This window comes from Euphorbia lathyris, chromosome 8 (genome assembly GCF_963576675.1).
Source record: "Euphorbia lathyris chromosome 8, ddEupLath1.1, whole genome shotgun sequence".
Lineage (NCBI taxonomy): Eukaryota > Viridiplantae > Streptophyta > Magnoliopsida > Malpighiales > Euphorbiaceae > Euphorbia > Euphorbia lathyris.
The window spans coordinates 78,904,938-78,931,543 of record NC_088917.1 but is presented as its reverse complement, the minus strand read 5'-3'; the positions used below and the strand labels follow the sequence as shown (position 1 = coordinate 78,931,543).

The 26,606-nt window shown below is 33.6% G+C and overlaps 1 protein-coding gene and 1 long non-coding RNA gene across 15 annotated transcripts; both read left to right on the top strand.

Moving 5' to 3' along the window:
* The first annotated feature begins 16 nt into the window (after window positions 1-16).
* LOC136201924 (uncharacterized) lies at window positions 17-10,078 on the top strand. 14 transcript variants are annotated; one of them, XR_010674194.1, is made up of 15 exons: window positions 17-640; window positions 1,632-1,712; window positions 1,843-1,970; window positions 2,379-2,489; window positions 2,592-2,639; window positions 2,904-3,026; window positions 3,840-3,913; window positions 4,556-4,676; window positions 7,344-7,618; window positions 8,391-8,470; window positions 8,597-8,823; window positions 9,060-9,171; window positions 9,252-9,379; window positions 9,456-9,574; window positions 9,667-10,078. It is a non-coding gene; the product is annotated as an uncharacterized lncRNA (long non-coding RNA). The 14 variants fall into 14 exon arrangements; XR_010674191.1 differs by having other exon boundaries at window positions 2,891-3,026; XR_010674193.1 differs by having other exon boundaries at window positions 2,569-2,639.
* Window positions 10,079-22,007: 11,929 nt separating this feature from the next.
* LOC136204012 (terpene synthase 5-like) lies at window positions 22,008-26,250 on the top strand. Its single transcript, XM_065995214.1, has 7 exons — window positions 22,008-22,121; window positions 22,556-22,829; window positions 22,968-23,340; window positions 23,418-23,636; window positions 23,936-24,062; window positions 24,989-25,237; window positions 25,884-26,250. Exons 1-7 carry the CDS (start codon window positions 22,008-22,010, stop codon window positions 26,172-26,174), a joined length of 1,647 nt encoding a protein of 548 aa, XP_065851286.1. The 3' UTR covers window positions 26,175-26,250.
* The last annotated feature ends 356 nt before the right edge of the window (window positions 26,251-26,606 follow it).

Sequence of the window (26,606 nt, the reverse complement as noted above, 5' to 3'; positions counted from 1 at the left end):
GTGTTTGCATCGGCCCTTTAAACAAGACCGATGCAAATACTTCTGTTATTTGCATCGGTCCCTTGTTAAGGGCCGATGCAAAAGCCCTTTCATATATTTGCAGCGGTCCTATATGGTTATCATTTGCATCGGCCTTTGATAGGGCTGATGCAAATGAGCAATCTCTTTTTCCCGAATTTCCTTTTGGCGAAAAATAGAGTAAACCTAATACTAAAGAAAGAAGTTTACTGAAGAAATCCCCAACCCTAAATCTCTCTTCGTCACCATCTCTATTCTCCTCTGCATCTTCATCCTCCATTTCATCATCTCGCTTTAACGGCATTTCATGTTGCCGATGTTTCATCTGTTTTCCTCGTTTGAATACTCTTGTCAGAACTGGAGCGGTACCATTTGAAACAAGGTTTGCTCTGTTTATGGTTTGGAATTTCGGCGGAAAATTATCCTTCTCTCTCTCCCTATGCGTTTTTCGGATTTCTCAAAATCCTAGGGAAACACCACTCAAGCCTCGACGAAGTAAATCTATACCTCCTCCCTTATCCACGATCTGTTTAGTTTTTGCGCTATTGATATCAATGGTTATCGCTACTTCTACATCCCCGACCTCATTCCTGAGGGCTTCATTAACGTTAACGCCTTTGAGGTTTGATTTTATTTCTAGATTTGAATATATTTTAAATTTATCTCGTTCTATGCTTGCACTTCCTATTTGGTTATGATTTGCTTGGTTTTCTGTTTAAATTATGGGAAATTAGAATGCACTTGAAAGATTGATGCATTAATTTCTCGATTTATATGAATGTGAACAAATCTATAGTTGCATTGTTGATTTTGATTCATTTGATGTGCCTTAGTGTCTTACTAATGTGGTGATACCAGAAATTTCTGTATCAAACTTCATAAATTTCTGTATCAGATTTCAGAAATTTTTGACACTTTCTTTTATTAAATATACTTGCTCGCTTGGCTGTTTGTGCTTTTCTGAAACATTGCTTTGCTATATATGGTTTATGAAATGGTTTTGAACTTGTACAACATGATGCTTTTAAAACAATAATCTCAATTACTCATGTAGCATCTTTGGTACTCATAAGCTGTTTGGGTGAAAGGATTAGTAACATTTGATTCTTCAATGAAATATACTTATGATTGGCTGTGCAGTTCTTTTGAAATAATGGCATATGCAGAGAGTCCAGGATTAACTAGATTAATGGATAGCTAGAAACCAAATTTACCATCAAAATTGTACACCTTGGTTTTTTTTATTGAAGCTAGTGTTTCACCATTTTATGAATAATTTTTTGGTTAGCTCATTGTCCTTGAAACTAATTGGATTGTTTGTACGGTTGTTATGACTGAATTTATGATATCCACTGATCTACATGATAATATCCAAATCACAATAAATAAATCTATTCAGGAAACAATATCTCACAAAGACCGAATTGCTTTTCTATTTAAATCTGATATGATTGCTTATCTATTTAATATGTGCATATCCCAGAATGCGAGTTTGGCATTTACATTTAATAAACCAATTTGGTGCTTTACCTTTTATATCACAAAGTTACTTCTTTCTTACATGGTTATTTTCTATTCAATCTGGGGTCTCACTGATCTTTATGGTGTTTAAGGAAGCATATGAGGAATTCAAGCATGTTCTTCTTGCCTTTATTTATGACAAAGACGACCAGAGTTCTCCAGTGGCTAATAAGGTGGGCATTATCTCCATGTTTTGATTTGTTTATTCATTACATGATATATTTCTGCTTTTCTGTTATGGGAATATGTATAATCCATGCTTTCCCTTCATTTTTTTTTAAAATATTTATCTTGTACTTTCAGGTTGGTGATAACTATTACAGGCATGATTTGAAGAGCGCAACTCTTGCAAGGTTGAGTGTTGTGCACAGAAGCCTGAAGGTTTCCAAATCTGGTGTCAAGAAGAGGAATAGACAACAAATTCAGAGAAAGTGAGTAACATTTTGAAGGGGGGAAAGATATTTGCTTGTCTTTTGTCATAGGGTACCAAAAATTCTCTTTTTATTTCTCGGAGTTCACTTGGACTACAATTTGTGTTTGTTTGTTTAGATACTAAATTTTAGAGATTTTGATTTATCTTGGATAATTTGGCATTTTACATTTGTATTGAGTTTTGTGGCATTAGTTTGTGCTGTTAAGCTTTTACGGTTATTTTATTACTGGTTGGGCAGTACGTGGAACAAAATTACAAAGGATAAAGAAATAGTTGTGGTATAACAAAGATGAACCAGAAGACGGCGGCCCATGAATAGCTAATGTTAGAGAGTCGAGTATTTATTTTTGGTTCCACTAAGTGATTTAATTATAAGCTAATATTTTTCGTTGCTGCTTTTATGTAGGCGCATAACAAAAGGCAATTACTGAAGGGCTTAGCTCTAACCAGAAAGTAGATGTTGAGATTCAAGAAGTATATATGTCCACGGTGTTGTCCTTTGGCAATGGTGACTCCGGTGAGAAATAACTATTTGAGTTTGAGTTTGCATATCTATAAAAATTTTGACACCAGATTATGTTATTGTCACCGAGTAGTGGACTACTACATTCTATTGCAGATGAAAGCTTTGTATGCTAAACTGTACAACAAGTAGGAGATTGTAAAGGTTTCTCCTTAATTTTTTAGTTAGAGCAGCTTCTATAATAATATTGTTTTGAGCTAGTTTTCATTTTTGATTTTAAGCGAGGTTTTCAAGTCATCAGTGTCAGTTAATTTAAATCTTCTTTTTCTTCATCTTCTTCTGCTACACCCTGCATGTAATGTTGACTGTGCCAATCTTAAGTCTGCTTTCTTACATTGTTTTTATGTTAATTACTGCATTTATAAGCATTACGGTAGCCTAAGAAGTGCCTTTAGGTTTGTCCAATAGATCTCCACTCATTGCTGATAAAGCATTAGGACAGACAAGTCATCAAGTGCAAACCAGTTGGCAGCTACTAAGGCCTTGCAGCTTCGTATGAAAGGGAGACATGAAAAAGCTGACAAACTTATGGTAAAACTAGTCACAATTTTACATTTCTTCTCTTATTTTTTGGACTGCTAACTATAACTATGAAAGCCACACATTGATGAACACTCTCTTTACTGTTGATGTTGGTTGTCTCTTAATATATCCGAGTTTTTTTAAAAGAGAGATGTACAATCTTTAACTTTGAACTATGGATGTATAAAACTGAATGTGAAAACTTCATTTTTTTTGTGCTATTGATTCTATAACATTTAAAATCATAAGTTTTCCCTTAGGTTAACAATTGTTTCTTGGTTGATTTGTGCACTATGATGTATTATTGAGGTAGGAAGAAATCTGTTGTTTCTTGTTAAAATCAATAATATCATAGATTTGGTACTGTTTTTTCTGTATCTTACTCAATATTGAATTACAGAGAACTGCAAATATATGTATGGACCAATGAATAGTTTAGCTAGTGACTTAAGCCTTAGGACTCGTGAGCTTTGTTACTGAAAATATTTTAAAAGTTGAATAACATAATTGCATTACTGCTGTAGGGAAGTGGTCATTATCTTAACAGACTTTGCAACTACTATTTCAACTCATGCAGGAGCCTTTGACTTGAAAAATTGTACCATTTCCAATTTCTTAGTGCAACTCCTAGAATATTCACTTTTTTTCTTTTCACATGGCTCACTGCCTTAAAAAATTGTACCATTTCCAATTTCTAATGTTTTCCCTCACTCTGGCTATTTGCAATTCTTGTACTGTGGTGCCATAATTTTTTTTCCTTAATTCGTTTTAGGAATGTTGCTTATAACCTTATATGCGGCATACCATATATTGGCTATATAGGTCATGATCCACCACCAACTGGCATTCTAATTGCAGCAGTAGTGATATTTCTCGTTCTTGGTGTCCCATTGGCTGTAAGTTGCTTACTTTGCCCCATTTCAGCATATGTGGTCTTCTAATGATTTTTCTAGTCACATTTAAGTCTATATTCAAGAAACAGAAAAGAACAAAAACAAAGAAAGGTACAAGACGTGAAATCATCACGGATCCTCTGTTAACCTAGACCACAAGATAGTCCATAATTTGGGCCTTCTTGAAAGAGGATTAACCATATTGAAACCAAAACCATGATCCTCTGTTATTAAATATAATGCACTCTAAGTATCACATTTTTTAATGGTTTTTGTTTCAATATTGTTAATCCCCTTTCAAGAAGGCCCAAATTATGGACTATCTTATGGTCTAGGTTAAATATGCCTAGGAAGTCCTTGAAATTAGGGGTTGAAAAGTTAGAATATACTGTTTGGCCTTAAAATTCATCTAATAGAATAACTGCTTATTCTTGAGTCTTCTGAGCATGCTCTGTCCAGGGGATTATTTGTTGTATTCTTGTCCAAGTATATCATTTGAGAGTCTTACATGACGAAAGCTGATTTCATGCATTATTTTCTGTAGATTAATTATGTGTTGCATGAATGTGCTATCTACCAAATTGTTTCATCATCAATACACAATGGATAGAATGAGTATTTTTTAAAAGTTAAGGTAATGTGCAGATTTAAAGTTAAGGCTTGGATTGATGAACAACCCCCTGCTCCAACTAGGCCTGGACATTGCTTACATGTTGCTGTTAAAAAACATAAAGTTGATTCTTTACAAGGTCATAAGGAGTGGTTGGTACGTTACTTAATTACCTTTTCTTTTTATTGTTCAAATATTCATTTGGATTGGAAACTTAGCTAATTGTTGTTAATTCAATTGTATATAGTCAGAAGTAAATCATCTGGGTCAGCTTGATCATCACAACCTTGTTGAACTCATAGGATATTACTTGGATGGATATAGTCGACTTTTGGTCTACGAGTTTATGCCTAAAGGAAGCCTGGAGAATCATCTTTTCAAAAGTAGGAAGCATATATATATATATGTATATCCAAATGAAATTAGTAGAGGTAGATAGGATCCCATTTCGGATAAGTTGTGTTTGGTAAATGTGTTTAATCATTATCTTATGGTTATTAAAATTTGGGATTTGTTTCTTAGTCATATAATGTATTTCCGAGCTCCATTCAATCCAAATTTTCTTTTAATTTGTTACAGGATACTGAAATGCAAGATATTGAAATTAAATTATGGAAAAATAAATAAATTTATTTGCTCAAATAAATTCATTATTTGCATCGGCCCTTAAATATGGCCGATGCAAATAATGTAATCATTTGCATCGGCCCTTAAATATGGCCGATGCAAATAAAGAATCATTTGCATCGGCCATTGTAAGGGGCCGATGCAAATGATTATAACATTTGTGTGCAAATATACATCATTTGCATCGGCCCCTTATAAAGGGCCGATGCAAAAGAGGTGATCATTTGCGTCGGCCTCTATAAGGGGCCGACGCAAATGATCACCTCATTTGCATCGGCCAGCGGCCGATGCAATTGCATTTGCATCGAGGGCTTTTGCATCGCGCTGCGGCCGATGCAAAAGGCCCTAAACGGCCGATGCAAATGACCATTTTTCCACTAGTGTTTGTTTCCTTTGTATTATGGCTTTCGATCGATCTTCGTATTATGGGTTTTGATTGATCGTTCGTTCTGGGTTTGTTCATTTTGGGTTTCGTTCCTTTGTTTATGTTCTTTTCGTTCATTCTGGCTTTTGTTCTGGGTTCGTTTAGGGTTTCGTATGTTTCTGGGTTTAGTTTGGTTTATGGGTTCGTTCTCGGTTTCGTTTGTTTTCTGCTATGAGGTTTGATCTTATACCTGATTCAATAAATTGTGTTCTTTGTAGAGATGAGAATCTAAGCTTTGGTTAGGCAAAAACTCATAAACAAGTAACAATTCCTTTCGTTCATGACACCAGCCAAGGAGTTGGACCAAGTTCCCATGCCTCAGACGGCTAATGATCTTCACTTCTGGCCCATATTCCTTAACCCCTTGATTAGACCCCTTGGATACTCTCTTAACTGCTACATGAGAATCCATTCTTCGCAAAAATCCCTTATAAACCCTTCTGAATCCTCCTTGGCCTAACTTGTTTTCATCCTTAAAGTTGTTGGTAGTTTGAGCTAGTTCATGATATGAAAATCTTTTTGCTCCTATACCACTTTCAAATTCATCATCTAGGATATGAGCAACTTCTTCATCCTCTCTAGATTTCTTCAGATACACAATGATAAGACAAGTATACAAATAACACCAACAAAACCAACACCAACACCCAAACCAACTGCTAGTCCTGTCTTGCTTTTTGGTTTCGAAACGACAACATTCTCACCTAAGTTTGAACTGGAATCCCAAGATAAAACACCGTGTAGTATCATTTCCTGTTGCTCCTGTAAATCCGAAAATAACCCTTTCGGGCATGTACTCTCTCAGATGAAGTATATGATTGAGGTACTGCAGTTCTTGAGCACCATTTCTGAATCTGGTGAAGACAAGACTCAGATTATGTGTTCTAGAATCATAAACTGTCCAAACATCAATCACTCCCCCTCATTCGATCCATGTCATCCAACTAATATTTACCACAGATTGCAGAGAACTAACATGTATACCTACATGTTCCTTATAATCCTGAGGATCAAAAGCGTTATCAAAGATATCTAATTCCACTGCTACAAAATGATTTGCTGCAGTGTTTGTTTCCTGCCAATCACTTGTAAGACCAAGAGTGCTGCCTCTGACCATATTGGATGGAGGTTTTGAGCCTTCAGGTGCAAGAAAGAAGGTCAACCCGTCTCCATAATTCGAATCACCCTACGAATCGATGACAAAAGAGAAATGAGTTTGGAAGTCTGTGAGATTTCCTGAACTATTGTTCGAAAGATACAAAGATTGATTTTATGTAGCTCGTCTGATACTCAAAGTAGACTGCCGGCCTTAGCTTTATTTTATTTTATCTTTTAAAAGAAAATTTTAGATCATCTTTTTGACAGATGGTGAGACCTCAATTTCTTGATTAGGTGGTATATAGTATATTAATTGTTTTTATTTGAAAATTTTCTCTATTTAAATTGTTATTAGATAACGTAAATACATGGTAGTTTTAGTTTTAGGTATCTAAATATAGAAACATTGATTGACTTCATTGATATAATAATCAACACAAATCAATAATTTAAGATAAATGATCAACACAAATCATTTTAATAACTGATATGTCATCAAGTGAATCAACACAAATTAAGCCTTTAATCTTTGTTTCTGTTCCTTTCGTTCATTTTAATAATCTTTCGTTCCTTTGTTTCGTTCAACACAAGTAGTTATTTCTTTGATGTAAGTCTTGATTTCTTTGCTTTTTATTTACACCTGTTTCTAATTCACAATCATATATTCTGATCAGGTATAACAATATTACTTGCACAGGAAGTTGTCAACAATACAATTCTTGACTTAGTTGCTGGTTGTGATGATACATCTTTTAGTGCAAATCCCAAGCCCTCTTCTGAAGCATTGCTGCCGCCTTCCCACAGGAAAAGGAAACTTGGGGCAAGTGTCCCTCATGAGCAAAACAATGACCAAATTAATTTTGGAGTGGAAGGACCAGGGACTTGTTCAACAACTATGATTTCTGTGAAAATAGCTTCCCTTGAGGCATTGGAAGCTTTTCTAAATGTGGTATGCATATCTCTTTGATTTTTATGAAGCTTTATGCATATAAATGCTGACTCAATAATGAAACTTGTTCTGGTCCAGCCCTCTAAGGTCTTCAACCACAGAGGTGTTGTAATAGAATGGAAAAAGTGAAAAAATATGTTTCCTTGGCTACTATTGTGTCTATTCAGAAGAGAAATGCAATTGCTTTTAGATTTACATGATAAATATGGCCTATCTTGTATATGCTTCAAATCCAAGGAGCATTTGTATGCAGGGGTGTGCCAGAAACTATCCTTGAATTTTATCTATCAGCTTAAACTTTTTGGTTAAATGGTTCTTGGCAATACAAATATACTTTCAACTTTTTTCTCTTCCCTTATCCATTTCCTTTTAAATTTAAGTTTCATTTCTGGAAACTTAATTGTACTTGTAAAATAAGTTTTAAACATATTCGTAGAAGTGCTGCTACAAATACTCTGTTAAGACTATTAATATCGGTTGTCATTACTGTTCTTGATATAGTTAATAGAGGAAAAAGATAGTAAACTCTTTAAGTACATAACCATAGCTTAACACCATGCCAACTTATCTGAAGCTACATTTAGCATTTTTAAGCTATGTATCTACATTTTTAGTACAACACAGTTTCTTTTGACAAATTATTGGTATTTAAACTTTTTTTTATGTCTTTTTTACCATTCTTGTTTAGCCTTTTGAAGTTACATCAGATCACATTGCTGTTTGAATTCTATATCCTATCAATGGTTTAAAGAGTTGAAAGTTTCTGTATTAGGAGATTTCATTGACTCAATTTCGCACATGTTGAAAAAATATAGGAAATTGTCCAGGTGCCTCCTCAGGTCAAAATCAAAGGTTGGTGATTTTACTTGCTAATCTGCAGGACTTCATATTTGTACCTACTTAATCTCCTTGAAAGTATAATTTACAGTTGTTTTCATAGTATTTGTTTATGAGTTATTTCCAAATTCAATTTGACAGGGCGATGCTTCGGGATCTGATTTCTAGCGTCCAAAAGTTGATAATCTTTTAATAACGATAGCGATAGATTCTTGTAAATGTGGATGGGCTAATGAGCAAAGGAACTCTTTCTTTCCTAGTGGGTCCACTTCAACATATGCAGATTTGCAGCTTGCAGATTTTCGTGCACTAGTTGGAAGAATGAAAATGAAAATGAAAAGCAAGCATTTCATTGCTCTGCACTTGAGGTAGGATCCTCTATATCAATATTCTTCTTCTATGGTCATTTAATTGTCAAGTGAGTTATCAAATCATCATGTCCTTGTCATATTGTTCTCGAAGTAGTATGGTTCTCTGTTCACATGATAAGGTTAGGATATTCATAAGCGGTGATGCGAGCAAGATTAGGCATTCACAACATGTAAACTAGAAACAAAGATTGTATTTTTCCAATATGGGATATTGTGCTTCTTGTTCCATGCAGATACCTACAATCGATCAAGATACTGACATACAGAGATTCGAGCTGAATAAAACTGTAAATGAAAATCCGATCTGATAAAGTATTGCTTCCAAACAAGAAACAACAAGGCAAGGTGAGTGGTACCCTAGAGTCTAGACCATGTTATTCTATTGGTACAAAAATAGTCATGTGAATTGTGAAATGCTATTGCAGATCTACTTTGGGGCAGAATCTAGTTTGGAAGGATGATAATAGTGAAGGAGGGAAGAAACGAAACATAGTTAATGTGGGAGATCCTGTTTTTATTCTGAAGCTGCAGCTGATGTTGTTGTTTGAACCTGGTGAGTCTGTGAAATATATAATATATCATGTTCTAAGTTTGAATCTGATATGCTTACATTCTCTGGATTCTATTAGGGTGGAGAAGAAAAGGAAGGGATAGATGTAGCTTGAGATCTACTCAACTCTGATTGGTTAATTTGTAAGGGTGTTGAGCTATCCATAGATAATGTGATTGCAGAATATTTCTTTGACAGGTACTTTATAATTAGCACTTAGTTTGATGATTACATATATAAGATTAATTAAGACATATAAATAACAAGGTGTTCATAAAATGAATGTGCAGGTTTAACATGAAGCTAGCAGCAGCATTTGGAATTGCAAACCTTCTAGCTCGGCCGTTCGGAGGATATTCATCTGATTTAGCAGCAAGATACTTTGGAATCAGAGGAAGACTTTGGGTTCTATGGACTCTTCAAATAATGGGAGGAGTATTTTGCATATGGTTAGGACTTGCTAATTCACTTCGACTAGCTATGATGATTTTCTCAATAGGAATGCTCTTTTTCTCAAGACTAGCGATCATGAAAATGGCTCGTGTCCCTTATCATCTTCATAAGGTGTTTTGGTAGGATTTTGATTAGACCTAATTATGTTTGACATCCTGTTGTAGATAGTAGTATAATAGAGTAGTAATGGGTATATACTTGACAATAGTGTGAATTCGTGAATATTGAATCAAAGATTGTAGAAATATAGCAGCTTAATTAATTACTCTATATTTGTGTACATTTTTTATTGATTTTGCATTTAATTTCAGTAATACATCAAGATCAATTTCTATCACCGAGGGTAACGAATATTGTTTACCGTTAATTATAATAATACAATAATATAGAGTAGGTTTAATTTGAACCTGATGTAAAATAATTGACATTAGCCACGGTTGCGGAACAACAGACTCTAATGATTAGAGTATTGGAGTCCGTCTTTACAACAACTGACTCCAATGCTCTTACCATTAGCCACGGTTCTTGTACAACCGACTCTAATGATCAGAGCATTAGGGTCGGTTGTTCTGAAAGACCATGGTTAAAGACCCTTTTAGCCACGGTTTTTCGTAACAACCATGGCCAAAACATAGGGCATTAGAGTCAGTTATACGTAAAAACCGACTCTAATGCCCTTTTGGCCACGGTCGAACAACCTTGGCTAAAGACGCCAAGTATTTGCCACGCCTCCTTTGGTCACGGTCGTACAAACGTGGCTAATGACAATAAACGACCGTGACCATAGGTCATTTCTGTACTAGTGACCACTTGTTGGTCCCTTCTAACGTGACAAGTTAGTTCCAAAGGGGGGATAGGAACTATTTAAAATTTTATCCGTTAAGGCTGACTTCTTTTCTTATGAAAAGGTTTACACAGCGTGACTAAGCAGTTTGAAGACACAAGCTTAGTCAACTTGTGACTAAGTCTGTTTCTTTCCTTGAGTCAGGAAATAGCACTTAGAGTCTATTCCTGAACTCAGCTTCTTAGTATACTTTACTTAGCGTGAGTTCGTTACTTAGTCAGTTTACTCAGCGTGAGTTCGTTACTTAGTCAGTTTTATAGCAAGCAATATGTAAAGGAGTTTAAGGGTTAGAAAGATATTACTCAGCAGACTTATCCTGGTTCGGCCTCTCCGCCCACGTCCAGTCCCCGGAACTCATTCTGAGATTTTTGAATTCTCTACTGAGCTCTTTAAAGGTAGAGCACGAAACCTTTTACAATAGAAGCTGAGTATACAAGAGTACCTTCCTCTATACCTCTACTCACTCCTATATCTACCGCTGAGTACTATAACCGAGTACTCAACCTCTCATTTCTATTCTTCTAGAAATGATAAAGTGTTTGTCCTAAACAACAATTGCTAAGACACTTTAGATGATTGAAATCACTCTAGACTTTTACACAATAATATGGAAATTGGTGTAAGGTTTTTGCTTTGCTTTTCTCACAAAACTTCGTGTAGAAATTTGGTCAGCGTTTTGACTAGTTGAAGATCTGCATCGAATGAAGCAAATGAGGGGCCTTTATATAGTGACACTTGAGGCACCTGGTCATTTCGAATTTCGAAATAACCGTTGGAGGGAAACGGCTTCCTGTCATTGTCACTCAGTACGCGCTCAGTGTCGTTGGCCAATAAGATTCTTGCATCTTCTGTCCACGGCAGTGCTCGACAGCTTTTCGTCCGGTAAACAGAATGTTTCGACATTTTAGGCAAAGTCTTCCAGACAGCTTCCCGCGCCTTCTGAACTTTACCCAAAGTAGAAATACTTTGTCTAGAAGTTGGTTCTTGTCTGCCGCTGTCCTGACTGTTTGTCGCTTAACTCAGCAGCTTCTCCTTGAAGCTTTTGCTAGAAGGCTTCTCGATCCTTCTACACGCTGAGTCGTTGTTTTGCTTGAAACGACTTCGTTTCATCTTCTTGGGCCGTGAGGTCTTGATTATGTTGACTTGGGCTTGACTTCCACTTATGGGCTTTTAGACTTTTATATCTTAATGTCTTATAGATCAATAAACTCAATATTGAACAAACACATTAGTATGAATAAATCAAAGCATATAAATTTAATGTGTTAGAATATTTTTTTATCAATTACTTAAATAATTTTGTCAAATCAAAATCATGTGGAAAGGTGTTTCAACAAATACGACCAGCGATACCCATACGTTCCCAAGCAGTTGAGTAAGTACCTTTGATCTTATTAACGAGACCATTCCACTAAGTAGCGAGGGAAAACGAGGGACTTCTTGGTTGAATGGAGCTCTCTAGTATTGACATTTAAAGCCAAATCCTGATCACTTGCAAGCGAAAACGGAGGAGGCAGCAGTGTATCGGACTCAGCCGTAGGTCCATACGACATGAGCATGTCCTGCAAATTGAAGAAAGAAATTTCAATAGAGTATCAAAAGGAAAAAAACTTCCATCACATAATTTGTGAAATTGCAACATCAATGTTCATACAAATCTTACCTCGGTGAGTTTCATCTTCTTTCCGAGCCATGAGCCGGGAGAAACCATACAAGCACGTGACGAGGAAGCTATCAGAAATATAATGAAATTCGTCAAAATACAGCTTGTATCATCATTCATTTGCGTTCGTTTTCACCAAAGATTGATCAATGAATCATAAAAAATGATTACAAGAGAAGATTGAGGTAAGCAAGGAAAAAAAGAAAAAAAAGAAAAACAGGGGAACGTTAGTCGAGCTCCTGCCGTCAATGGAAGAAATCGACAAAATCAGTTTTATCAAATCATTTGGTTCCAAATCAGTTCCTAAATCTCATACACATAATCTAAACACCACGAGCACCTTCAATTTCGGATTTTACGAGCCGAAAATACCCATAACCGAACCTCCATTTTTCACAGACATTGAAATAAAAAAAACCATCAAACACACATTCAAAACCAAATTCTAGCTTCCCACTATGATCCTAGAAGCCTAATCACATATTTCCACAAGAAATTCACAAGAAAAAGCAAAGAGTTTATCAAAAACCGAAATGGGTATCCATAGCCATTTTTCTTCAAAAGTGCAAGCTTCTAAAACTATGGAATTTCATGGAAAATGAGTAAATAAAGAGACAAAAGAAGAAGAACTCACCCATTTGTGATTGATTCTTGGTCTTGAAGCTTGGAATGGTGTTGCCTTGATGCTAGATGAGTTTTTCGGTTTTCACTGTTTTGAGAGAAGGAGAAACGTATTTGAGTTACAAGAGAAGAAGATGAAGTGTTTAGGTGGGAGAGTTCTATTAGGAGAAGGAAAGAGTAAGTGAAAATGTGAAAGAAATTAGGGCCAAATGTTTGATATTAGAAAGTTTGGGGGGTTATTTTTCAAAGACTTATTTTATATGCAAAGTTTTTTCCAAATCCTTTACATATAAAATAGGGGGCAATTGTTGGGGGCTAATTAAATTTTTGTGTTTTAGCATAGGCAATTGTCGGGGCCCATTGCCATTGTTTTTATTTACAGTCCTTGTAACAGTCGTCAATCGTTTTTTCGTTTAGAATTCAAGTAATTTAGGCGCATTTTATTTATTTAATTTATTCAATTACTATTTTACCCTTTGAGAACAAGCTTCTCTGGCACGCCCGCATTATTTTTACCATTTTTAATCCCCGCAAACGCGTATCAAGGTTGAAAATTGGGATATTTCAAAAATATCGCCAACAGTCATATATAACAGTTAAAAATCTAAAAAAATAAACAGAATTACCAAATGGTTAACAGTGACAAATGATAGACACCTTATAATGTGTTAGGTAAAATGATGAGACTAATAAATTATTTATCCTTAGTTAAACCTTACCTTGCAAAATTAGTTAGTAGTAAACATCTAATTCGGTTTAAAATTTTTTATTTTTTTAAATATGAGTTTGAAATTATATTTTTTATATTTGAAATTAGGGTTTGTACATTTTCTTGATACTCACATTACAGTTTGAATTGTGGTTTTTACGGTTTAAAATTATATATTTAATTATAACGTTTCCAAGCAAAATCAATTTTAACCTTATGTTTCTGAAAATTTAAAAAACCATTTTGACTATTATTTATTTGTCACATTGAAACCTTCCAAACGAGTTTATAGATAAATTGAAATAGTTTCATACATTTTGAGTTAATTATTGGTAACTATATTAGTAACACTATATATATTTTAAGCATTTTGACAACATTTTTTTATGATTAACTTATACATTGACAAACTTAGTTATTAGATTTTAGGATGTTTTTTTTGTACTTGTATTAGTAACACATTAATTAGGAATATATGAATACATGTTAGATATCATTGAAGTTTGAAAGGTCAAAAGTGACGGTTAAATAACTGACAAAACAGTCTTTTTAAATTTTTGGTGACGTTAGGCTAATTGATTTGTTTTAGAAATATTAGGTTTAAATTTATACTATTTTATATGTTAGGTCCAAATAACTATTTTATAAAATTAAATAATGAAGTTTAAAGTTTAAAGTTAAATTAAAATTATTAAAAAAATATACCAATTTAGAGTTTTTACTTATAAAATTTCAAAAGCTTACCGTTTGCACAAAGTTTGAAATATTATAGTTGAAATCCGTACATTACTCACCGTTGTCAAGTTAAAAAATATTTTGAAACCGGTAGCTAATCTATTAGTTTCTTTATAAAATGAAGGTGGTAAAAAAAACTATCGGTTTCGTCCTTGGTTAGCAGAGAAACACAGTGTAAGCAATATGTTAAATTAGGATTTTTACGAGGATTAAATGCTCTTAAAGACTCTAGATAGGGGTAAAATCCGAATAAAATAGTTCTGTTATTATCAGATGATGAGGAGAAAATGGAAGATTATCCTGTGATGGGTCTTTTGCCAGAAACTGATCTAGTAAGTAAGAAGAAAGAAGTTCCAAGTAAGAGCAGCATTAGCAAGGCCATGATGAAAAGAGCTTCCTATATTAAAGCCAATTATGAGGAAGTTACAATGGTATGTCTTTGTCGAATTTTAGAGGAAGATGAGGCTGACGAAGATGAAGTAAAACCAAAGAATAAAACTAGTGCAAAGCAAAATATACAAAATTCGGAAGTATCAAAAAAGAGGAAGAGGTTTGAAAAAGAAATCAAAGCATTAGGTAAGAAGCAAAGCAAGCTTATGGAAGAAGCAACGAAGGAAAATTGCAATGCAGAACGCACCGAGAATGGCTCCAATGATAGTTGTTCTCAATTATCTACTAAAAAACATGCAAGGAAAAGGAAGTTAACACCAGGGTATGGTAAAAATGTTGAGATCAAAATTGAGACCGAGCTAATGAAGGAGCTGAATGAGATATTTTCAAAAGAAATCAAGGAAGTTGAAAAGAGAAAGGAAATAGTGAAAGAAGTGGAGGGCATTGACATGAGTAATATTGTGTCAATTTCACGTAGAAAGTGCACTAGTTATGTGCCTCATCTAAAACCCAAAATACGAGTTGACATTGATAATAGTGATGATGATGGTACAGAGAATGATGATGAGGAAGACGATGAGGAAGAAGAAAATGATGGAGATGCTAATGGGTATGATTGCGGCTAGAGTGAAAAGGTCGTGGGTATAGTGAAAATGTCAATAACAATGAAGTTCGAAGATTTAGGAGATTAAAAACTGTTATTGGTGTTACTAAGGGATAAAAAATTATAAGTTTAAGGGGATGTGTTGAAATAATAAACTTATAATTAATAGTCTTTAATTTGGTTCAGTGTATTGTCCAAGAGTCATTTCTGTATTTAGTGTATTTATAGAGAGTTATTGTTGTTTACTAAGAGTCATGTCTGTAATCTACAAATAGCTATCAATACAAGTAGTAAGGCAATAGAATTTTCTTCCAGCAATTATACTCTTCCTCTGTTATCTGTGAAAGTTTATTTATTTGATCCAACAAATTGTCCCTGCAAAAAGATTGGGAAACATGGAATCATTGTTCTACAATTTAATTGATGATCTTGTTTAGTTCTCTATCTCATTTATAACTCCCATTTAGTCATTCTTTTTTATATATGTTAACATTTGTGTATATAACAACGTAAAAGATGGTTGGTTGAAGAGGTGGGTTATGGCGAAAGGTGCATCAGGAGATCCTTCCATGGTGGAGGAAGGCGGAGGAAGAAGAGGGTGGCGGCTGCCGAAGGCGGCAGATAGGTCAATTTTCCAGGTTGACCTAGTGCTCCGAATAATTTCCCAATCATCAAACATAAGTATTACCAACATAATAGACACATGTTAACTTCTCTAGTAATTGGTCTAATTATATAAATGGACCTACTATTTGACCAATTTTATAATTTTCCCAAATTTTTATTATTATTAAGGAGAACTCGACTTAAGAAATGAAGACTAATTTTTGAGTTAAGAGCTCCACTTGGAGTTCCTTCTGCACAATAGAATTTATAGCTTTTCTTTTCCCTTTAGGTACGATTTTGATTTCTTTCCTAGAGAAATTAGATTTTGTGCAAAAACCAATTAAAGTCGAAGGTTCTTGAGGTGGTAGCAAAAGTTACCAAAGCAATTTTTTATGACACTATTGTTTTGCCAACAATAATATGGACTAATGATGAGAATTATATGGACTTTAGGATTTATAGTAAACTGTGAATGTCTTTGGTATCTGCTTTAGTTTAATTTCTTCTTGCATCACTTTCAGGAGACTTGGTCGAAATTGTGACTGAATGGACAGATCTCTTATGCAGATGTCACTGAGGCATTTGAGATATGGTGTCATATAAAGCTAACTGTTTATTTTAAATTTATTTCTTAACTTCATTTAACGTTGAGGTAATTCCCTTTGGAGTCCATTATCCAATATGAGATGATTATGTCCAGTGGCAGAATCAGGACCCCGGATGACCCGGGGCTCAAACATATCAGTAAAAAAAATTTAAAACGTCAAAAAAAAAAATCGAAATTAACTGTGCAGTTGACGGTAAATTTTCAAAATCCAGCCCATTAGGGCTGGGCAAATTTTTTTTAGCCTCCAACGCATTAAAACGGTAAAAATGTTATCATTTTTTTAGAAATTAACATTGAACTAATAGAAAATTAAACATGTTTACTTCTTTTTTTAATGGTAAATATATAATAAAAATGAATATTAAATAAGTCTACTTTTTTTTTAATGGTAAAGACATATTAAAAATGAATTCAAAAGTGTTATCAAAATAAAAATAAAGAGTCCATTTAAAATAATTAATAATGGTAACATGTTTTTCCACAAGCTCATAGTAATCATGAAAATCAATGCCTTACAAATTTTTGCGATTTTCACAAACTCAATTTCTGGTATATTTATTCTACAATGATGCCTCAGTCCTAGGTGGATCAACGGGTTGCGGAGGCATTTTTAGAGATAATCAGGGGCTGTTTGTGATGGCATTTGCTCTCCCTATGGCGTCATGTTACACTTTCTTGGCTGAATTGAGAGCCGCCATCTTCACTGTCAAAGCAGCGTTTGAACGGGGCTGGTTCAAGATTTGGCTCGAGAGTGATTCCTCTTACGTGGTTGGGCTTTTCCGTTCTCACTCGCTTTCAGTTCCTTGGCAGGTCCGTCAAGACTGGCTGGAATGCTTATCTTATTTGGAGCAAATGATCTTTGTAATCTCTCACATCTATAGGAAAGGCAATCAAGTAGCTGATGAATTAGCAAACTATGGCAGAACGGCTTCTGATTTAGTTTGGTGGGATGCGATCCCTTCCTTTTGCTTAGATTCTTATTTTTGTAACTTGGGTGGTCGGAGTGTCTTCCATTTCACCTGAGTACCCAATTTATTTTATTCCTTCATTTGTAATTTTGTTATTCAATTTATTCAATATACGGGATCGGGGTTCACTTGTCTGGGGTGCCGACCTAGTTGAGATTTCTTGCTTCAAGCTGCTCTGTAGTCTAATTTACTCAAAAAAAATCTACAACGATGCCTCATCTTTTTAAATCTACTAATGAAACTTTCCACATGCTCACCTTGACGTTGTACCATTCGTGATAATTCGACCACACATACCTCAGGTTCGGTTCGGTAAAATTGAGCGTGGAAGAATCTTTCCATTGCCCCCCAATCATCGATTGATTCCGATGATAGTGTAATGTACCATGAAAAGGTCCTGTAAGTGAACCAGGAAATAAACGTAAGCGTAACATGTCAAAATTCAGTTCAGCACCCAGTCCGTTACATTACAAAGTAAAACGTGCAATATGTTCCACGGTAGATTGTCCCCTTTCTCCTGAAAAGAGAGTAAAATCTGGAATCCTGAAATTATGAGGGAAAGGAAACATTATATCATAACATCTTGGATATGGTTTTTGAAATTCCGGACGGTATACTTCCCTAATGGCTGACCCATAGATTTCTTGCACAATATTTCTGATCTGTTGCCTATCATTCATGTCGTGCGTTACCTCACCACGTGCATTTGACACTTAGGAACCATTATACTCACGACCTCTTCCATTGCTGCCACATTACGAGTATTATTTTCCTCACCACGTGCATTTGAAATGCGATCTCTACGTTCCTTAAACCTCAAATTTTCCTCACGGGCTCGAGGAGGTATGTATCTTTCACTTGAGGTTACCTTCTCTCCCGTTCTCTATTGGGTTTATGTTTGTGAAAAAATCTAAACATATTTCTCCAGTATTTTATTTATCTCATCGGTTAGATCAACAATGCGGTTCTCTATGGTTGGCACCCTATGCGCGTTTTGCATAGCCTCTGTGTTAGTCTTTATGACTTGGGCCATTTCAGCTAGACACTTCTCCAAATTATGCATAAATGCATTGTTTTGTCGTATTGCTTCTCCAAATTATGCATAAATGCGTTTTACATAGAAATTCATCTTTTAAGAACTATTTATAACTATGTCAAGTCATAATTTTGGATTATGTCAAACTAGTAAAATCAGTACTTTTAATATATTTTAAGAATTAGAATTTATAAATTAGAAGTCTAGAATATATTTTCTAGGGTTTATGATTTATGAATTGAAGTCTAATTTTTTTAAATTATAGTATAAAATCATAGTGGGCGAGCCTTGGCGCAACGGTAAACGTTGTTGTCGTGTGACCAAGAGATCACGGATTCGAGTCTTAGGAGCGGTCTCTTGCCAAATAAATTGGCAGGGAAAGGTTTAGTTGTAATTTTTTAATTAATTATAATATTAATGTATTTTACCCTAATTTCTAATTGTCATCTACTTAATAACCAATACACAGCAATTCAACGAAAGACAGCGCTAGCCTTTAACTTTAAAAAATTTAAATTTTGCAGGTGTAGAATTAACAAACATATTTGAAGGGTAGTATTTTCTGATTTCACCTATACATATTATTTAACAATTTCGTATCGCTAGGGCTAGCTTTTAAAATTTATATTTATTTTTCTGATTTTATGATTTGAGCCTTTCCATTTTGAGCTGTACCCATCACCTAGGAGAGGTTTGATTAATACACTTAGGAGAGGTTTGATTAATACATATTCATAGGGAATAAAAACTAGTAAATGGTTTATAAGCCATATTGAATTAATTTTTTTTTATCTTAACATCAATATAAAAAAAATAATGAATAAAATTGTCATTTTAATAAATATATTTTAACATAATTGATTAACAACTGTATGTCATAAGAAACACGTTAAAAAAACAGATTTAAATTTGCAAACTGCCATCACAATAAATTAAGAAGCTAATTTTCAATAAATTTTTTGACATATTTATTAAATAGGTCGTCATTCAAATGTGATCGACTTGACGGGAGATAATAAATATACCATCATCCTAACGTGCCTAAGATGACAAAGAATAAATAGGCTGAAGTCATATAACATTATTTCAAATGGCAAAACTCAACCGTCATTTGATGCATCATCGGACGGCAGCGACCCTCATAATAGTTTTATTTTCATCGGCACCACGGTTTTTAACCTTCGTCTGAAGGGGTTATCGATGTAGTGGTATAAAACACATACATATCTTACCATTTGTTGATCAATTCAATTAATAAATATGGTTACCAGGATTCGAATCTACGTCCAATTCAATCAAAAAGTTAATTTAATCAACAGCTTAAACTAGTACTTAAGATCCAAAAATAACATTTATCATTGTCACTGATTATACCCGTGAAACTATTGAAAATCGAGCTATGATTTTGATGCTGTCAAAGGCCAAGCAATTCGATCAATTCTTTCAAGTTTTAAAGTGTCAGAGTTTTTCATTTTCGGACCATATTTTGATTGGAAACAGACAAACAGTTCAAACACCTATATAAAGTAGGAAAAATTACAAAACTGGATCTAATGGGAGGCTCATTTATATATTTAACCCATTTACTCAACCTACTATATATATCTAGACTGTTTTTATGTGACTTTCCCATAATACCCTCAATATTTACGGCGCGGATGTCTCCCTCCCATCTGACTTCGCAGATTCTAGCATATGCGAAGCTTGCGAAGCAAATGTTTGGTTTAGTTGATGATTTTAATTAACATATACGAAGTCTGGATGTGTTTTTAACAAAATTCGCTAAGTGGTATATAACAAAAAATGCCAAACAACAATTGATTCTAACATTAAAATCATAAAATTATAAAAATTTACAACAAGATTGCCCCAATAACAACACTAAAATCATAACATTATCAAAATTTACAACAAGATTGCCACAATAAACTCCTAACAAATCACTTCAAAGTGAACCTGACTAATTTGGATGGAAATTTCTCTCTGGACTGGAAGTCCAGACTTCTTGGGATGGTAAATGGAAGTACACACTTTTTGGGATGGACGTGTACTATGGTGCACACTAAGATTAGCACAATCTCCTAACCAATCACTTTAAAGTGAATGTGCCAATCTTAAGGGAAGTTAATCCCTATACAGGGAGGAAAGTCATCTCCCCTGCGGCCTAGTACGCCGCCTTCCAGAAAGGGATGTTATGTATTCAACCATCTTCAGAAAAAATTAATCGTGTTAGGCAGAAAAAAGGACGATTTGGCTTCGCAAAATGAGGATAAGCGAAGCATGCGAATGTTAATGTGCATAGAAGATAATGATTTTACTTAGCGAATCGATGCTTTCACGAAGTCTGCGAGATCTGAAACGTGACGATCTACGTCGCATATCATGCTTTCGCGAAGTCTGCGAGTGTAAATTATGAACTTTTCTACTCGCAGACTTCGCGAAATAATCGATTCGCTAAGTAGATCGTCACGTTTTAGGCTCTTTCTCACCGCAGACTTCGCGAAATCGACTACGCAGAAGTGATTTTCTAGAAAAACGCAGAGAAAACAGTAGATACTTACATTTTTTGTGCCTTTCACCCTTAAAAGCGACAATAACAATATGATAAACTGAGAAAAACAATGGAAATAACGTAGAATAATCATTTCTTTGATGGTAACAAGAAGAAAGAAACCAAGTAACGAGGAGGAACATGAAGATGAAGAACCATGACTTTGTTTTCTAGGATTAGGAAGATGAAGAATCAAGAGATGAAGAAAGGAAGAAGAGAAATACATAGTGATTTGGAGAAATGGTGCAGATTTCGTGCAATTTAAAGGAAGATAGGAAGATCAAAAGTCTGGGAATCATTAATGGAAGAGCTGCCAACCGTTTCACGTAACCAATGAGAAGGGGGGCGTGACCGTTCGCGTATGGGGAAAGGGGAAAGGTTTGGGGTATTATGAGAAAGTCACACAAAAACAGTCAAGATATGTAGTAGGTTGAGTAAATGGGTTAGATATATAAATGGGCCTCCATTTAACCAGTTTTGTAATTTTCCCTCTAAAATATGACCCTACCATCTTTGGGCCAAATTCATTATTTGGGGCTTCAAAATCGCGATTTAGTAGTACTTTTTAATTATTTTGCATTTAAGTGTTTAGTTTTCGTTGTCTAGTTTTGGAACACATGTTGCGCATTTTCGTTTTCCACTATATCTTAATAAACTAATCTCTAGCGATAAAAAAACAATGCTTTTAAAATTGCTATTTGTTTATTTATTTATCATCACATGGTTTCATGTTTTAATTTTTTATGTTTAAGTTCTCTCTATAAATTGCATGACAGATGACCCAACCAATATCTTTCATACCATTCTTAAAACCAGATTAATACCCTAAAAAGTAGCAGCAAAAATGGCAGTTCAGACACCAACAACCCCAGAGCAAGACATTCTTCGTGGTTGTTTGAAAAACCTTCCACGCAGCGTTTGGGGTCAAACTTTTGCTTCACTTGCTCCACACGATTCAGTATATATCTAAGCTTATCCAGTCTATGTAGTTTCCTTTACATTTGCACCTAAAATTTTAATGATTTCTTAAACATTTAAAATGTTATTTTCACCCCTCAATTTGATTGAACAGCTACTGCCAGTATCAACAAATTGACATAGCAGAAAGATTGTTTCAAGCAAGTTAAGGTGAAAAAAGAAATTTGTTTAAATAAATTGGGTGAAAAAAACATCTCTTAGAAAGTTTGAGGATCATTAGATATTTAAGTACAAATTTGAGAGATTAAGTATGTATTACAACATATATCTAATGCTTTTCGTTTATGATAATTACATTTATGACCCATAAATTATAGAGCTATTAATAGTGTAAGAATATACTCATATATAATAGTAAGTTCTTATATTATATTTTATATAGTGTGACATATATTACATATGTTAATTTCGCAGGAATTGGAATCACACATGAAAGAGGTGGAAGTAATGAAAGTTAAAGTGAAGAATATGTTATTTAAATCTAGAGAAGAGTTAACTACTAATATTCAGTTCATTAACTTATTATGTCGTCTTGGTGTATCCTATCACTTTGAGGATGAAATTGATGAACAACTCAATGGCATTTTCACTATGCTTCCTAAACTCTTGGAAGATAATGACTATGATCTCGGTACTTTGGCAAATTTATTTCGAGTCTTAAGGCAATATGGATACAAAATGACATGCGGTAAGTACTTCTTCATCAAAATACCAAGTATAAATATAATAATATTTTTTTATACGTTATTAATGATAGATCTGTAAGGACACACTAATATATATGAAAGGAATACATTTTGACTTAATTATGAACATACAAAATTAGATGTGTTTGAAAAGTTCAAAGATGGAGATGGAGAATTCAAGGAAGGAATTGCTAATGATGTTAAAGGTATTCTATGCTTGTATGAAGCATGTTTTTTGGCGATTCGTGGGGAAGATATATTGGATGAAGCCCTTGCTTTCACAAGGAAGCATCTTGCGATTTTAGTTGAAAATTCAAGCCCCCATCTTCAGAAATTTATAAGGAATAGTTTGATGTACCCATCCCACCGCACCATGGAAAGACTTGATGCTTTACATTATATATCTTTTTACGAGGAAGATGAGCCTGCAGATGAAACTCTTCTCAAATTTTCGAAGTTGGATTACAATGGACTCCAATTACTATACAGAAAAGAGTTAGCTTTAATTTCCAAGTAAGTAAATATCCTATTGCAAATTTTTCTTTAGGTCTGTGATCAAAATAAAAAATATTTATATATTATTTTTGTAGGTGGTGGAATGATTTAAATATTGCTGAAAACATTCCCTATGCAAGAGATAGACTTGTGGAGACATATATGTGGGCTCTCGGATCTGTTTTTGAGCCGCAATACAGTATTGCTCGGATTCTTGTATACAAGTTCGTAGCATTGATGACAACAATGGATGATACTTATGATTCTTATGGTACTATTGATGAAATTCGAATTCTCACTGATGCACTGCAAAGGTAAAAGTAATCTTCGTAACTTATACTTTGATGGGGAAGAATTTTCAGAGTTGCTCTTTATTTTAGGTGTTATGAATGGAATCGAATCCGATATTGATTATACGGAAAGAAAATTATAATCTAACTCAAAATAAAATATTATTTTGTAACAACTCTCTAATCTTTGCTTTTACATTTGTACCTTTTCATATATATATATATATTATAAGTGTTTAATATATGGATCTTAAATTTTTGAGTTTGCCTCTCTAACTCGATTATCAAAATATAATTTATATGTTTTCTTTTTTTAATTTCAGGTTTACTATAGATGCGGTTGATGAACTACCAGAGTATATGAAATTTCTTTACAGAGTTTTATTTGATTTTATTGAGAAGAAGGACACTCAAGAATACTCTTACAAAGCTACTTTTGTCAAGGAAATGGTATATACATTATATATTTATAAGTTTACGGGAAAAAATACATACATCCAGTAAAAAGAAAAAGGAAAAATACATAAATAAACTCTGTGGTTAGAGCCATTTTCAAACATAAAATATGTGATTTAAAAGTTTGCAAACAAGTAACCAAGATAGTAAAAAAATGTTAACACCATTAGAAAAAGCAAATTTTCAAAATAAAAATGAAAAGACAAAATTATCCTTTGACAATTTGACCAAAACACGCCAGACCTACTTTATCTAATGGTGACTGTAGCTCAAACTAAAAAATTTATTTTTATACTTTTTCCTAAGTTTAATATAGCGTAAATAATATTTCAAATAATTTTCTATTTTTCACTCTTTGGTCAAGAAATTTATTAAATTAGGATAAGGGTGGACAATCTACTTAAATTTACTATTCAGTTTAAATTGAACATACTTCTCCTTAATTCACAACTCAATTTTGTTTTTCAATTTCTACAAGTAAATGATATCATGTACTTAAAGTCATTAATAACTCATTTCAAATAAATAATGTACATTTGACGGAAATAAGCATAAGCATTTATAAAGTGATAAAAGGGTGTTAGATATAGTAGGATCAATTTTTTAATTTTCTTTTTTAATGTTATTAAAATTATTTTTAAAAATATAAGAACCTATATTTCATGGAATCTACATGATATATATACATAAAAATAACATAAAAATAAAGGTAGTAGTATATTCTTTTTATGATTTAAAGTTTTTTTTTTTTTTGAATCATTATGATTTAAAGTTTTGTTTCTACTTTTCCATTTTAATGTATTTGGTTTTTTTGGTTGTTTATCTCTAGTATCGACGTAGTTGAGATTAGTGCTTCACCCCAGCTTTTATTACCCGCACTTATGAAAAATATATATATATATTAATGAACTAATTACCAGATACAAGAATTAGCTACAAGCTACCAATTGGAGAGGATATGGAATACATATAGAAAAGCACCCTCCTTCGATGAGTATATCAAAATTGGAAAAGTCACAGGCGGTTATGACGGTACTGCAGCAGCATTCGTTCTTGGAGTGAAAAATATGGGCATGAATGAAATTTCGTGGATTCGAAATAATCCAGAAATTGCTGTTGGTTCCTCATTATCTCTTCGTCTACTGAATGACATTGATGGAGTATTAACGGTATGTTAGATTATTAGTATAATTTTTAAATTGTTGTCAACAATATTATCGTTAACGATACTAAGAACTATTTTACATAAAACTTTAAATTGATATGTAAAGTACAAGACTACATCAGTAGTCCTCTCAAACTTAGTCTATGAAAATATATTGTCCAATTTGGCAAGACTCAAACTCTCAGCCGTTTGGTCAAGAGATTCTGATAATATGTCACGAAACCTATTGAATTAAAATTTCAAACTAATAGTTAAGGCTCAACAATAGATCTTGTATTAATATCTAACATAAATAACCCTTTATGTCCTATGCAGAAAATAATGGGAGACTTAGATAAGTTGATGAGCGTATCACTTTAAGCGAAATGAGAGAGAAAACAAGTTATTGTAAATAACTTTAAGAGGACAATAGATCACTTTAAACAAACTAATTAAGTCAATTGGTCACTCTAATCAAAATTATAGAGTTAATTTTCAATGTTCGAGGGTGAAATTTTGGCCTTTATGGCAAACTTAAAGCACTAAATACATATTAAGACTATATTTAGTTATTGTGTCACACATATGTATGTGAAGGAATGAATTTGAAATATATGCTTTAATAAAATTTGTATATTTTGATTGAATGAAGATAAAATTTATATTTGAAGGATGAGACGAATAGAGGAGAATTTCCTAAAGCTGTTGATTGTTATACTATACAATATGGTGTGTCACAAGATGAGGCAATTAAAGCTATTAAAAAAATACTTGAAAATAAATGGAAGGAAATGAATGAAGATTTGTTGAAGCCAACTATGGTGCCAAGGATATTGCTCAAGTACACTTTGAACTATGGTCGCATGAGTATTCTTTTCTACCAAGGGACTGATTTATTTACTTATGGACACAACATGAAAGAACACATTACGTCATTGTTCATTAATCCACTTCCAATGTAATATCAGAATCTTTCTCTTTTAGGTTGATATGGACTAGTTTATAAAAATAATTGGTTTGGTTTGTAATGGAACTTTTATTTTCTATCTTTCACGTGATTGGTCTAGTTGTAATCCATATTTTGGAGTTTGAATAATGTATTTTAATGGTTTTAAGATTGATATCTTATCAAGTTGAGCTTCAATCTCATAAATTATAGGTTTAATTAAAAAAAATATGTGGTTTTACGTTTTCGCAGATCAGTATCTGTGTATTTTTTTCCCAAAACAACCCATGTGATTTGAATCATTAGCGAAATCAAGTTAAAAACTCGACACCGTTAGATTACTGACGTGGTATAGGGTATTTTAGGAAGAAAGAAAATTTGACTCTCCTTTTTCTTTTGTCCATTTTCTAGAATTTCAGAAATTTGTAAATCTAGAAATGGAATTCTA